We start from the raw sequence: 13975 nt of genomic DNA, 5'->3' as shown, positions 1-13975 counted from the left end.
AGCCCTTCCGATGAAGTGTGAGTAGTTTACCTCAGACCTACGGGTCCATAGTTATTAGCTAGATGGCTTCTTCTCTCTTTTTGGATCTCAATACAAAGTTCTCCCCCTCTCTTGTGGAGATCTATTCGATGTAATCTTCTTTTGCGGTGTGTTTGTTGAGACCGATGAATTTTGGGTTTATGATCAAGTTTATCTATGAACATTATTTGAATCTTCTCTGAATTCTTTAATGTATGATTGGTTATCTTTGCAAGTCTCTTCGAATTATCAGTTTGGTTTGGCCTACTAGTTTGATCTTTCTTGCAATGGGAGAAGTGCTTAGCTTTGGGTTCAATCTTGCGGTGTTCTTTCCCAATGACAGTAGGGGCAGCAAGGCACGTATTGTATTGTTGCCATCGAGGATAGCAAGATGGGGTTTATTTCATATTGCATGAGTTTATCCCTCTACATCATGTCATCTTGCTTAAAGCGTTACTCTGTTCTCTTGAACTTAATACTCTAGATGCATGCTGGATAGCGGTCGATGTGTGGAGTAATAGTAGTAGATGCAGGCAGGAGTCGGTCTACTTGTTTCGAACGTGATGCCTATATACATGATCATACCTAGATATTCTCATAACTATGCTCAATTCTGTCAATTGCTCAACAGTAATTTATTTACCCGCCGTGAATACTTATGCTCTCGAGAGAAGCCACTAGTGAAACCTATGGCCCCCGGGTGTATCTTCCATCATATTAATCTTCCAATACTTAGTTATTTCCTTTGCCTTTTATTTTACTTTGCATCTTTATCATAAAAATACCAAAAATGTTATCTTATCATATCTATCAAAGCTCACTCTCGTAAGTGACCGTGTAGGGATTGACAATCCCTTATCGTGTTGGTTGCGAGGATTTATTTGTTTGTGTAGGTACGAGGGACTCGTGCGTGGCCTCCTACTGGATTGATACCTTGGTTCTCAAAAACTGAGGGAAATACTTACGCTACTCTGCTGCATCACCCTTTCCTCTTCAAGGGAAAACCAACGCAAGTGCTCAAGAGGTGGCAGCGCCCCATTTGATCTTTAAAAAGGATCAGCCGGCGTACGCGTAGCACGCCCCATGGGAAAGAATTAGAGTCAGTCGGCCGATCACTCGTACACTTCCGTCGCATGCACAACCGTCAGATACGAGTTTGATCAGCCGACGAACAACTGGGCAGGACCTCCACCACTGAACGCGTGCCTCTACCACTTACAGTTCTTCTGTAACTTTATCTGTGTTGCAGAAGTCTTTCCGCAACAACATCCATGTTGCAAAAAAATTGAGAAAAAAAGGTTCTGCAACATCATCTGTGCTGCAGAAGTCTTTTCGCAATAACACCCATGTTGACAAAAAGTTAAGACAAAAAATTCTGCAACATCATCTGTGTGTTGCAAAAGTCCTTCCACAACGATACTCATGTTTCAAAAAGAGTTCAGACGAAAAAAAACTGCAACAGGACCTCTGTTGCAAAGGGTTCTGCAACACTCGCTTTGTTGCAATGGTGAGGAAGAGGCCAGGCCACTGGATGGCCCCGATCAAACAGATGTGGAGGCGGCATATCTTTTTGAAAGATCTGCTAGCCGACACGTAGTGTCGCCCATTTTCTAATACACAACAAATAATTTCTAAATATTTGTTGAACATTTTTATAGACGATAAATGTTCCTTAATAAGAAAAACAAAAAATAGATTCCAAAAGACAAAGTTTTTGAACTTAGCAAAATATCTTTACTCTTATTATTTAAGGGGAGTTGGTAGGTTTGCATCACCTTGTTCTATGGTTTTTTCTTGTTGATTGTTTTGGTAATCTACACGGATGCAACATAAAATTAAAACCAACGTAAATAGAGTAACTTGAAATTATTTAAACTAAATTGGTACATTCCCAAAACCACGTCTTGCTTTAACTCAATCAAATCAAATCAAATTTTTATCAAAATATCAATTAAATCAAAACTTTCTTGTTTTCCCCTACCCATAACCAAATCAAATCAAATCTTACAAAACCTCAACTAAATTAGAACTTTACTTGCATTCCCATACTATATTCAAATCAAATTAAATCTTGCAAAAATTCTAGAATATGATGAGTGTAAGGTATATATCAGAAAATATTAATGTTGAATCACAAGAATATATATGCACGCGTTGCAACACATGAGCAATTAGTTAGTAAATATAAAAAGCAGAAAGCAAAAAATATAAAAAGGCAGAACCAGTGAAATCGGCGGAAAATAGAGTAACCTGAAGTCTGCCGGGGTGATAAAAAACGCTTGATGAGCAGTAAGAGAGCTGAAGGAAGCCGGTGGGATGCGGCGTACATCGTCGGTCGGGTCGAAAACCGATCCCTGTAGGAGAGGCGAGCATCTGGCCCGCTAACGGCAACATATAGATGCCGCTTGCAATGGGATTTGCTGAATATTGCCACAAACAGACCTCATGCCGTGCTTGAACTCGTTTCCTGCTTCATGAACTCCTTCATAAACTCTTGTGTCCATGGTTGGAGAATCATAGTCTCACTTTTCTTTCTACTGTGAACTAAGCTTAGCTTGGATTGTTAGGTTGCTTATGATGAAATCGGCCCACCCATATTCAATACCTAGACTTGACATAGATACTCGAATATTTCCTAGATTTAATTCAGGCTCCTCGATGCTACTCTTTCAGTGATATGACGTGCCAGTCAATTACAAGGGGCATGTGCTGACTTCGTCAATCTCAAGATCTACCGACTTAGTCTTTCGAAGATGATCAAAGGGATAGGGATGTGTGCATGTGCTTATATGGATGAGTGTGCATGCTTGTTGTGAGCATATGTGCTTTTTGAAAAGAAATCTCCTTCTCTTTCTCTTCTCTGGGTGTCTATATTGTCGGTAACCAAGCCACTGTGTCAAGAACAAGCACATTTTTTTACTCCCTCCACTCTCGAAACAAAAAAGACACGTCAGTGGTAAATTTCATTGAGACCAGCCGTCCACAAGCGTTTCATTGGCCGAATATCACAGTGGTAGATTTGAAGGAAAGTACATCTTAATGCAATGAATGTCTACCGAACCACCGGACGGTTAGGAGGACAGTGGTATCCTCAACCCATTAGAGTTCAAGTCTTAGACTTGACACTGGTGCTCGTATTTCTCTGGATTTATTTCAGGCCTTCTAGCGATGTGCATTCAGTGAGAGGAGGCGTTTCCGTCGACTACGAAGACATCTGTAGCGTTTTCGTCAATCTCAAAATGACGTGCTGACTCAGTCTCTAATTATAGAAGTAGAGTGCGGGTGGCGGGTGCGTGCGTTCATAAAGACGAGTGTGTGCGTGTATATATGAGTGTCTACATATGTATTACATTAATAAAAATGTGATGAATGTATAGTATTGTATCGATTTTTTTCTCAGAAAAAGAGAATGGTGTATCAACAGAAATGACTTTTACATGCTCTTGCTATACAGCGTGCAACATTCATTGTCCCTCTTTTCTTTTTCTTTTTCTGATAAAAGTTGTTCCTTATTTACTCAAAACAAAGCATCAAGGTGATACAATTAAAATGAGCACTGACTCGTTGTCATTGGAGCCACGTTTTTTCCTTTTGACAACAGTTTGTCTAATTCACATCTAAATATTTTCTAAGGATGTCACATCTAAGTTCCCATAAATACCGCACAAACAAGGAATAAAAATAACTGGGAGCAAAAAAAAACTACAAACATAGTGGACATCATCTAGATGTGTCCTAGACAGACCATTTAACAAAGTCATCATGCATCCCTCACTCATGATGTTACTTTGTGTGCCGACAAAATATGAATGCACTCAGGATTTTTAGGTACTTTATCAAGTTTCTTCTTATTTTGGAATGTATCTTAGTGTTTTGCATTGTTTCATCTGAAGTATACCATTGAATTCCAGATGTACCAATCTACACCACATTTGACGGTATTATATAGCATGCATGGTAGAAAGATCATTCGTGACCGATATATGAGTCGGAAAGAGTGAAAGATGATATATGCCTTATTTTTCTTGCATGCTTCAAAGACACGAATTACAAAACTCATGTTTGAGCAATACTAGTAGTATATAACTCTATAGAAGTCGAGGGACTTCTAGATTCCAGCTTACCACGTACGTCCTCTTGATCAATGCAATATACTCCCTGCATTCCTAAATCATCCTTTTAGAGATTCCAATATAAGCTACATACAAAGCGAAATGAATGAATTTACACTTTAAAATACATGTATATTCATCCATATGTAGTTTATATTGAAATATTTTTTAAAGTTTAGAAACGGATGGAGTATAATGACATCTCTAACGGCGACCAGCAAATTTTCTCTCGCATTCGCCCGCGGACAGAATGGCAAGTCCACGACACGGATGCGGGAGGCCGCCATCCAACGCTGTCCGTAAATATCTGGCCTCCCTAATTTTTTATTTTTTAAAAGTCCGCGCGTCCAAATAGACGCATACATAGAGTTTAGATGTTCAAATGGCAGCATACATAGACTATAGACGTTCAAATAACCGCATGCAGCAGTAGTTTAAATTTAAACTAGTTCAAATATTATATTCCAACATTTTTGTCCCCTTTTACCGCCACTGATGCTCAATCAGATCTTACTTTAGTTGTTCGTGAGTTGGTCGATGCCGAATTTGTTGATGCATTTCAATAAACTCTTCAAATGTGGTTGGATTCTGGTGTGGAAAGGATAATCCATGTTCTCAAATTCTAGAGTTGCGGCGGGATTCTCACCCTCATCCTCGACGATCATGTTGTGCATGATTACACAACATGTCATCACCTCCCACAAGGTCTTTGGATCCCATTATTTAGCAGGTCCATGAATAACTGCGAAACGGGCTTGCAGAACTTCAAATGCCCTCTCGACATCCTTTCTACCTGCTACTTGTCTTTAGGCAAAGTGAGAGTTTTTATGGCCAACTGGATTAGAGATGGTGCTGGCAAAGGTAGCCCATGGAGTATAGATACCGTCAACCAGATAGTAGCTCATATTGTACTCGTGTCTATTCACAATATAGTGGCACGGAGGAGCTTTTCCTTCAGTCAGCCTCACAAACAACGGTGATCGCTACAACACATTGATGTCATTGTGACACCCGGACATGTCAAAGAAAGCTTGAAAATTCAAAAAATCATGTGATGCAACTGCTTCAAGAATAATGGTGGGCTTCTTAGCATGACCATGATATTGCCCTTGTAAAGCCTTCGGGCAGTTTTTCCATTTCCAATGCATACAGTCAAGGGATCCAAACAAACCAGTCCGCCCTCTTGCTTCTGAGATTGCCAAGAGCCTCTTGGTGTTTGCCACAGTTGGTTCTCTCGGGTATTGAGGTCGAAACAACTCGACTACGGCAGTTGCAAACCTAACCATGGCATCTCCGCATGTGCTCTCAGACATCCGTAGGTACTCGTCCCACGAATCAGCGGTCGTGACATATGTAAGCATCCGGAGTGCGGCCGTGCACTTCTGGTAACCAGAGAACCTAGTCGTTCCCGCAACGTCCTTCTTTAGAAGGAAGTAGTCATCATAAGACCGGACGACATGGTACAAATGATCGAAGACAGTCTTGTGTATTCGAAAACGGTGGCAAAAATGGTCAGCGAAGAATGCATCGGGGGCAAAGTAGTCAGGCATCAGTTTCAAATGGTTGCACGCCCTGTTGCAGTTGAGCACTCGATGACCCTTGACCGATTCATTAAAATTGAGAACATGCTCCTCTGCACGCTCCGCGTCTTCAAGGACTACCTGCATCATCGCCATCTCATCCGTGTAGTCCTCCTCGTCGAAAGAGCAGTCAGACGACTCATCATAGTACTCATATATGTATTCATATCGGAATCCATTGCTTGAAAGAAGAAGGAACAACTTTTTTATTAGCTTCGGTAATGCATCGAACAGTTGCCGGGTCGATCGGATGAGATGGGTTGAACGGTGATGGAGGAGAAACAGGGTGGAGCCCGACTAGAACGCTAGAGGTGACGGAGACGTAGAGTTCCGGCAGGTCGCGGCTAGGGTGGTGGAGTGGCAACGAAGGCAAGAGAGAAGGAATGAAGGAAAGAAAATGGGGAGGTTGGAGGTGGGGTCCATGAAGGGTTTTGGATGGGTCAGGGTTATCGGAGTCCTACGTGTCGGTTGTCTGGACTCCCGCAAGGCCCTTCACATTTGTCTCGGGTTTGCAGGAAAAAATACGTCCGGACCCCTCAGCGGACCGATACAGGCCCGCCTTGGATGGCTTCCACGGTTCGAACAATGTGATCAAGACGTATTACCGCGATTTGAGAGTCCGCCTTGGAGATCCCCTAAGAGCATCTCCAATAGACGCGCAACGCGCTAAAAACAGTATACAGCGTCGGGTGAGCCAACTTTTGCACACGGCGGTGCGCCGGCTCCAGCTGTCGCCACAAAATAAAGCATGCCCGAGCCGCTCGAGCAGACGCGCTATACTTCTTATTTTTTGTACTATGACTCCATATACATTTGACTCCGATTCTACAGACATAGATAGATAAAAAACAATAGATAGATAGTCCATAGATAAATAAAACAATAGATTATATAAAACGATACATAGATAGTGCATAGATAGTTCATAGCCTCCTCCTATGATAAATAGATAAAACGAAAAACTACTACTCGTCGTCCTCCTTCGACTCGGACTCCGCCTCGGTGATGTCCTTCTCTGACTTCTGAATGAAGGCGTTAAAGAACCGCTCTTCGTTGGAGCCTCAGGACGACGCATCTCCTAGCGCGATGTTGAATTCAGCAGCCGCCTTCCGCTTTGCCTGTCCTCGCGATAAGCGGCTGGCTCCACCCTCCTCTCATCCCTCTCCGTCCTCCTCTTGGCGAAGAACTGTTGCTCGTTGATGACGTCTTGCGGGAAGCGTTGGCGCCATAACGCCATGGCTTCCTCGTCCATCTTGGCCAGGCTGAGACGGCGCTCCCGCCTCCGGTTCTCGCCAGGATCCTCATCGGTGATAAGCCGCAGCAGAGGCGCCAACTCCTGCGCCCACTCCCGCGTCGGCACGTCTGGGAAGTTCATGTCCCAACGGGACCGCCGAAGGCGCCACGCCGTCACGTCGTACGCGCGGGCGGCCTCGTGGGCGGTGTCGAAGGTGCCAAGGCCGAGGCACACATCGCCGGACCGAATCTTGGCGGAGTAAGTGTCGGACGGGCGCACACGGACGCTGCGGTAGCCCGAAGCTCCCCGGCGGCGCGGCGGCATGGTGGCGCGTCAGCGACAAGGCGAGAAAGCGACAGAGGGAGCGAGGAGAGAGCGGCAGAGGGCGCGTGGCTATGTGGATAGCGATGGAACGGCGCGTGGGCGGGCGCTGCATTTTATAGACGCGCCGAAAGCGGCGCGCCAAATCTAACGCGCGGCTGGCCGCTTTTTCCCCACGCGCACATCGTTTCCTGCGCGCCTGATTTTTCCATCTCCGCTGAAGCGCGTTAAATCGTCCCGCACACTAAAATCTCATTTTACCCGGCGCGCGCATTTTTTGTGGGCACTGTTGGAGATGTTCTAAGCTTGCATGCATGTACATACGCCGGGGCAAGAAAACTTAGTTAATGGTGCTGAGGGCAAGGGCGGCCGGGGCTGGACCTCTTCGACTCGCAGTACGGCACCGCCGGCAGCCTCCCAGCTGTTGCTCCGCGCGTGCTACTAGCGACAGTCGTCTCCGCCGGGGGCGGCATTGCTCCGACGGGCCATCATTCTCCGCCCTCCCACAACCTGTAGGAGGTCGGCTTCACAGCGCGAGACGACGGATATCAGCAGCGGGATGAGCACAACGCACACCGTCGGTATCCTCTGTTGGGGCTGCCCTGCAGGGACACATGCTGAACCAGCCCTCCGGCGATGAACGCCCGAGGGAAGAGACGAATATAAACAGTGACAAAATGAATTTGTCGGCGACGAAGACCGTGGCGTCAAACGCCTGTTATCTTGGCTTGTATTCCAACTCACAAACATGGTGACAAACACCCCAGCACTCACGAACATATGTACAAGGGCTCAATGCTATGACCCCCGGCAACCATCACGGTCACACCCACACGAGAGACCACTGAGAACTACATTGTTCCTCCTAGCTACTCTATGAACACACCACACATAAGCTCTGCTTACATACACCCACGCACGCACGCGCTAACTAACCGGCCGCTAAACTCAGCCACTAACTCATGCCTAAAATCACGTACAAGCCTATCCAACTACTTGCATACAGCTAAAATCACGTATATTTAGCTCCAACGCCCCAAAGACAAGGCCTATTGCTCACGTAGCTAACAAACTCACATGCAGACTGCTAGCAACCCACGCATGCACGATCCGCTGCCCACTAACGGCAACCGCGCCACGACTCGATCAAGATTAGTGCTAACAATTTCCTTTTGTCTTGACTTGGCTCATGGCCGGCCGTCGTTTGATCGCCTCTGTCCACCGCCACTGCGCGCCGTTACGCACGAGACTAACGCATCCACGGTCGCCGCACCGGGCCGATGTGGCCTCCACCACCATGCAGCACTTTCACATCGCCGCGCCGTGCCGTGCCTCCGCGGCCTCCTCGCCGCAGCGCTGCGGCCTCTGCATCGGCACGCAGCGTCTCCGTGGCTTGCGAGCTCGCCGCGCGCACGTACGACGCCACAACGCGCCTCCTCCGGGCCCACCGCACTCGCCGCAGACTCACCGTGCCACGACCATGATTCTTGAGGCTCTGAATACCAATTGACCAATTGTTGGGGGCTGCCCTCCGACGACACACGCAGAACCAGACCTCCGGCGACGAACGCGGGACGGAAGAGATGAAGAAGAACAATAAACAAGATGGATTTGCCGGCGCCAAACGCATGTATCCTCAACGCGCTCAAGCTGGACGCCATGAATGGAATGCTACCTCACAGCTCGCGCTAGAGTAGAAAGTGGCCGCGCTGGTGAGTTCGGTACGTACGTAGCTACAGGACGCTGAGCTCATTTATAGGGTTTTTTTTTTTGCGGGGTCATTTAAGCAAGCGGTTTGCCGTTGGCGCCATGGGTGGAGACTCGCCTCTGTCTCAGTCGCGCTAACAGCGACCAACGAGCGACAAGGGCAGTGGCCATTACGCTCACTCACCGATCGAAAAAAGGGGCAACTTTCTGCTCATGGCCCCGTGTGATCGATCATATAGATGCCCTGTTGCATATTCAAATTGGCAACTTGGACGTAAAAAGAGGCCTTTCTTTCTATGGCCCCTCCCGATCGGATTTTCTAGAAGGAGAAATCTCGTATTATGAATATCCACGCAAATCTCGAAAAAAGAAAGATATCGATGCATGTTTGACATTGTTTGTTGGACCAACCATCATCATCGGCCGGGTTCACTGCACCGTTGACCCGTTGTATGGCATGAGAAATCCGTAGGAATGGTATCTCTGGCCAGATCACCGCGGGCGAATCAGGAATCGCTGTAATCGTCATCGGCCTGGATATATATTCATGGGTTTGTCTAGGTAGTTATTGCACATCTAAGTGACGCAATCAAGTATAGAAAGAAAAAGAAAAGGCAAAAAAAAATTCCCACACGAATCTCCGCATAAGATCAATGTCATAGGATTTAGATGTGCAATACTTATGACACATCTAAATGTGCTTTAGCAAAACTGTATATACATATATCTTTCACCGCCACATGAACTTTGCCCGAGTATGGTTAATAATATAGTCAGCAAGCTATATAAACATGACATGTGATCAAGAATTAGCATTATTAATTACTCATACAATAGAGCTGGCTATAAGGTTAGAACTTTTTTTAACTCTCTCTCCATCTCTTTCCTCTCATTAAATGTTTTTATTTTTTTAGATGGATTAAATGTTTTTATCTAGGAGCACGCGTAGAGGCTCGCTCTTGCATGTTAGCCCACTTCATCACTTTTTTTTGTCTCTCCTCCGCATAGGCAAAAGTGTCATGTAAGTGGGCTTATAGCCCACTATTGTACTTGCTTGTAGGCCTGTACCCCATTGATATGTCAAAGCGGTTGCGTCCACACACACCCATTTATAACTGGATCGTTCTACCTTACCAAATTGGAGCTTGAGATGGATCGATCGAGTCATCGAGCTTGGCAGTTGGAGTACCGTTTGTTTAAGAGTTTCTTGTTTGCGAAAAAAAATACATCTACGGGCTACTCCTAAAGTTAAAGGCGAGTAACCACCCTAACTACTTAGCTACTCTTGTACACGCGCACCAGTTGCTCGTTGAGCATCCGTGCATGAGTGGCATTGCAGCATGCAAACACCTAGCTAGGGCGCTCCGTGTCACTTTCCAACGGCCCGCTAATTGTATTATACTACTAATAGTATACACGTAGGAACTAGGACGGAACAATGGACGGAGTTCAGGTATGGCTCCAATGTCGGCCTAGTTAAAATACCGCTAGTCATAGTAGGAAGTAATTTAGACTAGTGTCATATGCATCTGGCCTGCGAACTACTACTAATTTTTTTTGAAACGGAAACTACTACTAAAAATGATTGAAATAGTTTCTGCAATTCGTAGGCCAGATGGGTTGTAACTACAAAAAATCACTTATCAAGAAATATTCTGCCACATCTTGATTTGAATCAACTTCATGAATGATACACAACACTCACCTGCATATCGACCGCTGATTGTCTCCTGGAACTTTCAACTTGGGCAATAAGAAATGCAACCTCACCAAGCAAACTTGTAGAAATTCATTAGATGTCTGGAGAAGACAATAATGTGCGCATGGAGGAGAAACTGCGTATGTAGGTAATTATTATTTATTTTTCTTTGTTTATGAACCATGGTGTTGAAGGTTCAAAGGGCCTTAATCACTAATTCACTATCCATGCACCATGTACTAATACTGTATTTTATTTTGACCTTTTTGTCTGAATTCTCCCTCATAACATCTTTATTGACTGAAATCGTAGCATCAACTATTTTACTTTGTTTATGAACCACGGTGGTGAAGGTCCAAAGGTCGTTAATCATTATCCATGCAACATTTGCTTATAAGATGTCGGAGGATAAGGGAAAAAGAGATGTGTATTCTCTAACAAATTGTGGAGACATAATGTCTTAAATTAATGATTTGAAGCTGACCATCTTGTAATCTTAACTGTTGTTGTGGAACGGTCATACGGAATGTTCATATGGGAACCGTCCACCCAATTAGCTACAATGCTTCCCACAACCAGTACCATGATAGCATTGGCGCCACAGGACCATGTGGGAACATCAAATGATATTTACCCTTTCACACGACGTTTTTACCAGTGAAGTATGGTCATCTATAGATCTAGATTTATTAAGTCTAACCATGTACTGCGTATATTGCTTCAAATGTGGGTCTTGGATTTAACAAATTACACACTGGTCATGTAGAAAACCCTACATCACCTCAAGGAACACCGAGTGGTGCTGAAGATATAGCTTCCAATGCAAGCGCGTTAAAGAAGACAAAAATCAACAAAGACGGAACCGTGATAAAGCAAGGCGAGATAGCCTAACACGCGAGCAAAGGGAAGAAGTGAATGCACGTCGAAGAGCATCTAGACAAAATAAAACTATTGAATATAGGAATGCGAGCCAAAGGGCTGCAAGACAAAATCTGACAACCAAGGAGAGGCAAGAGATGAACGCCCGTAGAAGGGCAGCGAGTAAAAATATACCAGTTGAGCAGAGCCAAGAGATGAACGCCCGTCGAAGAGCACGCAGGCAGAGCATACCACCGGATGAGAGGAAGGCATTGCGGGCTCAGCGAAACGCGGACCTTGCAGCTAAGCGGAAGACCCCGTGCGCTGAATGCATCGCAATGCCTTGCCCAGATGTATATCTCTAATGAATCACCATGTTCTCGTACAATTTTGAAAAATCTCGAGTGATTTGACTGCCTGTTAGATGACATGAAAAAGATGATTATATCAGATAATTTTGTAGCGGAAAGAAAGAAGAGAGAAAACAAATATGTGCATACCATGGATCGAGAAAAAAAGTGCACGAGAGAAAGAGATGGATACCTCCTTCCTACAAAAATCAAATAAAGCATCTTCTAATAACTTCTTCCTCCTGGATACAGATTCTTCATCACTAGATGCAATGCTCTCATCGCAACTCTCAGTGTTTGACGAACCGTCATCAGGGTCGTAGTTGGGTTCATAGCATCCACTCGACGATCTCTGCCCCCAAGAATCCCCAACCCTGCTGTTGAAAAGGTAAAAAATGAAAGCAAACTAAAAAAACTCCACATAGCTGACAAGAGAAAAGACTACAGGCTATAAAATATGTTGAAAAAACACGGATGGGTATTTTCCACATTTTGCAAATACATAGCTTCAGCAGCCGCCGCGTCGGTGCAAAAAAGGTGTTAGATGGACAGTGCCGTTTTCATCGAGTATGTATGAGCAACTTTCCCCCGGGACATTGCTTTACACAATTAGAAAATAAACGTCGGCAGGGTGCACGCTGATTATTGTTACTCCGGAATTAATGACTTGGTAAAACTAGCTAACTATCCTACCCTAAATGTTAACTGAAGAAAGTGACACCTGCTGAAGATGTTCCCTACATGCTGGATTCTCTCTCTTCCCATCCCCACCCCCACCCCCATCACTAAAATGTATTGTGTTGACACAATCTGCACCTTAATTTCGAAACCTCAGTCTGAGAGGAACACTGAATAAACTTACACCTAACACGGAAACTACAACCATAACTGAATAAAATGACACCTAACACTGAAACGGCTGAGAGAGAGATGCCTGGCTGTTCAGAAATCACAGACACGCTAAGAACAAAATCCAACACTACCAAAAATCTGAACAACTACTTACAAAGAACTAACAAAACTGAATGGCACATCTGCCGAACACACACACATGCGAACAAAATGCCCATAATCTGAACACACACCTATACGCTCGCTCCAACCCACTTTGTATGTGGATCATATAAGTATACTCATATCAATTGTCATCACTAAAACGCCCATAATCTAAAGGAAAACAAAGGGGGGAAATGCTGAGGGCAAATCCCCAAAATGTTCGTATCCGCGAAATCGAGCGACATAAAAATATCTGCTGAACTAATAACCCGGACATTACGATGATTTCTCATGAAATTAGTCTGAAGCGTGATGAGAAAAACAACCCCCACACATCAAGGGATCTGAGCGCACGGCGTGCAGAGATGAACCCAGAGCTGCACGACTAAAATAACTAGAAATCAGAGCTGTAGCGAGGGGAAAGGGATAATTAGCCGTACCTCCCGCGTGAACGGCGCCGACGAATGGTTCCGACATCACCGGCGAAACCCTGTTGGTGGCGGGACTAGCAAAAAATCTTCGCCGCCCCCCTCTCTCCTCCCCCTGCTCCTCCACGACAGCAGCTCCACCTTCACAGCAGGGCTGTCCCGCGGCAGCTTCCCGCGCTCCATGACCTCCATCTAACCCCTTGCCGCTCCTCGCCGATGGTGGTGACCGGTGACCCCCCTCCACCGCCTCCACTTCTTCTCCCCTTCCCTTCTCTCTCTCTGATACAAAATGATTTCTGATATGGGCCGCCGACCACAAAAAAAACTTTATTTAAGACTACATACGCAAGCGCTCGTACATGATACACTCACCCTTAAGAACGCATAAACCCGTACCTTATGAGTCAGGGTGAACGACATGAACGGTCTTTTCGGACCGGCTCGTGGCCCGCTCGGTCCGAGCCGGCTCGGTCTTGGCCCGGCAAAAAAATCAGCCGGTCCGGTCCCTGAAAAGAGGACCAAAAATACTTCGGTCCAGTCCGGTCCGGTCCGGTTAAAGCTCGGTCCGACCGAGCGGACCGAAGAACACAGCAGGCGGCATGGCAGGGGCGTGCCGGCGGCTTGCCAGGGGTGTGGCGGAGGCGTGGTGGCGGCTTGCAAGGGCGTGGCGGC

At 45.6% G+C, this 13975-nt stretch overlaps 1 protein-coding gene across 1 annotated transcript; it reads right to left on the bottom strand.

The window, feature by feature from the left end:
* Positions 1-6732: 6732 nt before the first annotated feature.
* On the bottom strand, positions 6733-13591 carry LOC125522979 (uncharacterized). The gene is made up of 2 exons (XM_087537157.1): positions 12073-13591; positions 6733-11946 (listed from the first exon to the last, which is right to left on the bottom strand). Exon 2 carries the CDS (start codon positions 7266-7268, stop codon positions 6789-6791), a length of 480 nt encoding a protein of 159 aa, XP_087393283.1. The 5' UTR covers positions 7269-11946; positions 12073-13591; the 3' UTR covers positions 6733-6788.
* Positions 13592-13975: the final 384 nt, after the last annotated feature.

Source organism: Triticum urartu, chromosome 7A, assembly GCF_056163025.1.
Source record: "Triticum urartu cultivar PI428250 chromosome 7A, HENAU_Tu73, whole genome shotgun sequence".
NCBI lineage: Eukaryota > Viridiplantae > Streptophyta > Magnoliopsida > Poales > Poaceae > Triticum > Triticum urartu.
This window is presented reverse-complemented; position numbering and strand designations above follow the sequence as displayed.

Excerpts from the sequence above, each read along its gene's own strand:
- LOC125522979 (XM_087537157.1), bottom strand. The coding sequence starts at position 7,268 with ATGCCGCCGCGCCGCCGGGGAGCTTCGGGCTACCGCAGCGTCCGTGTG.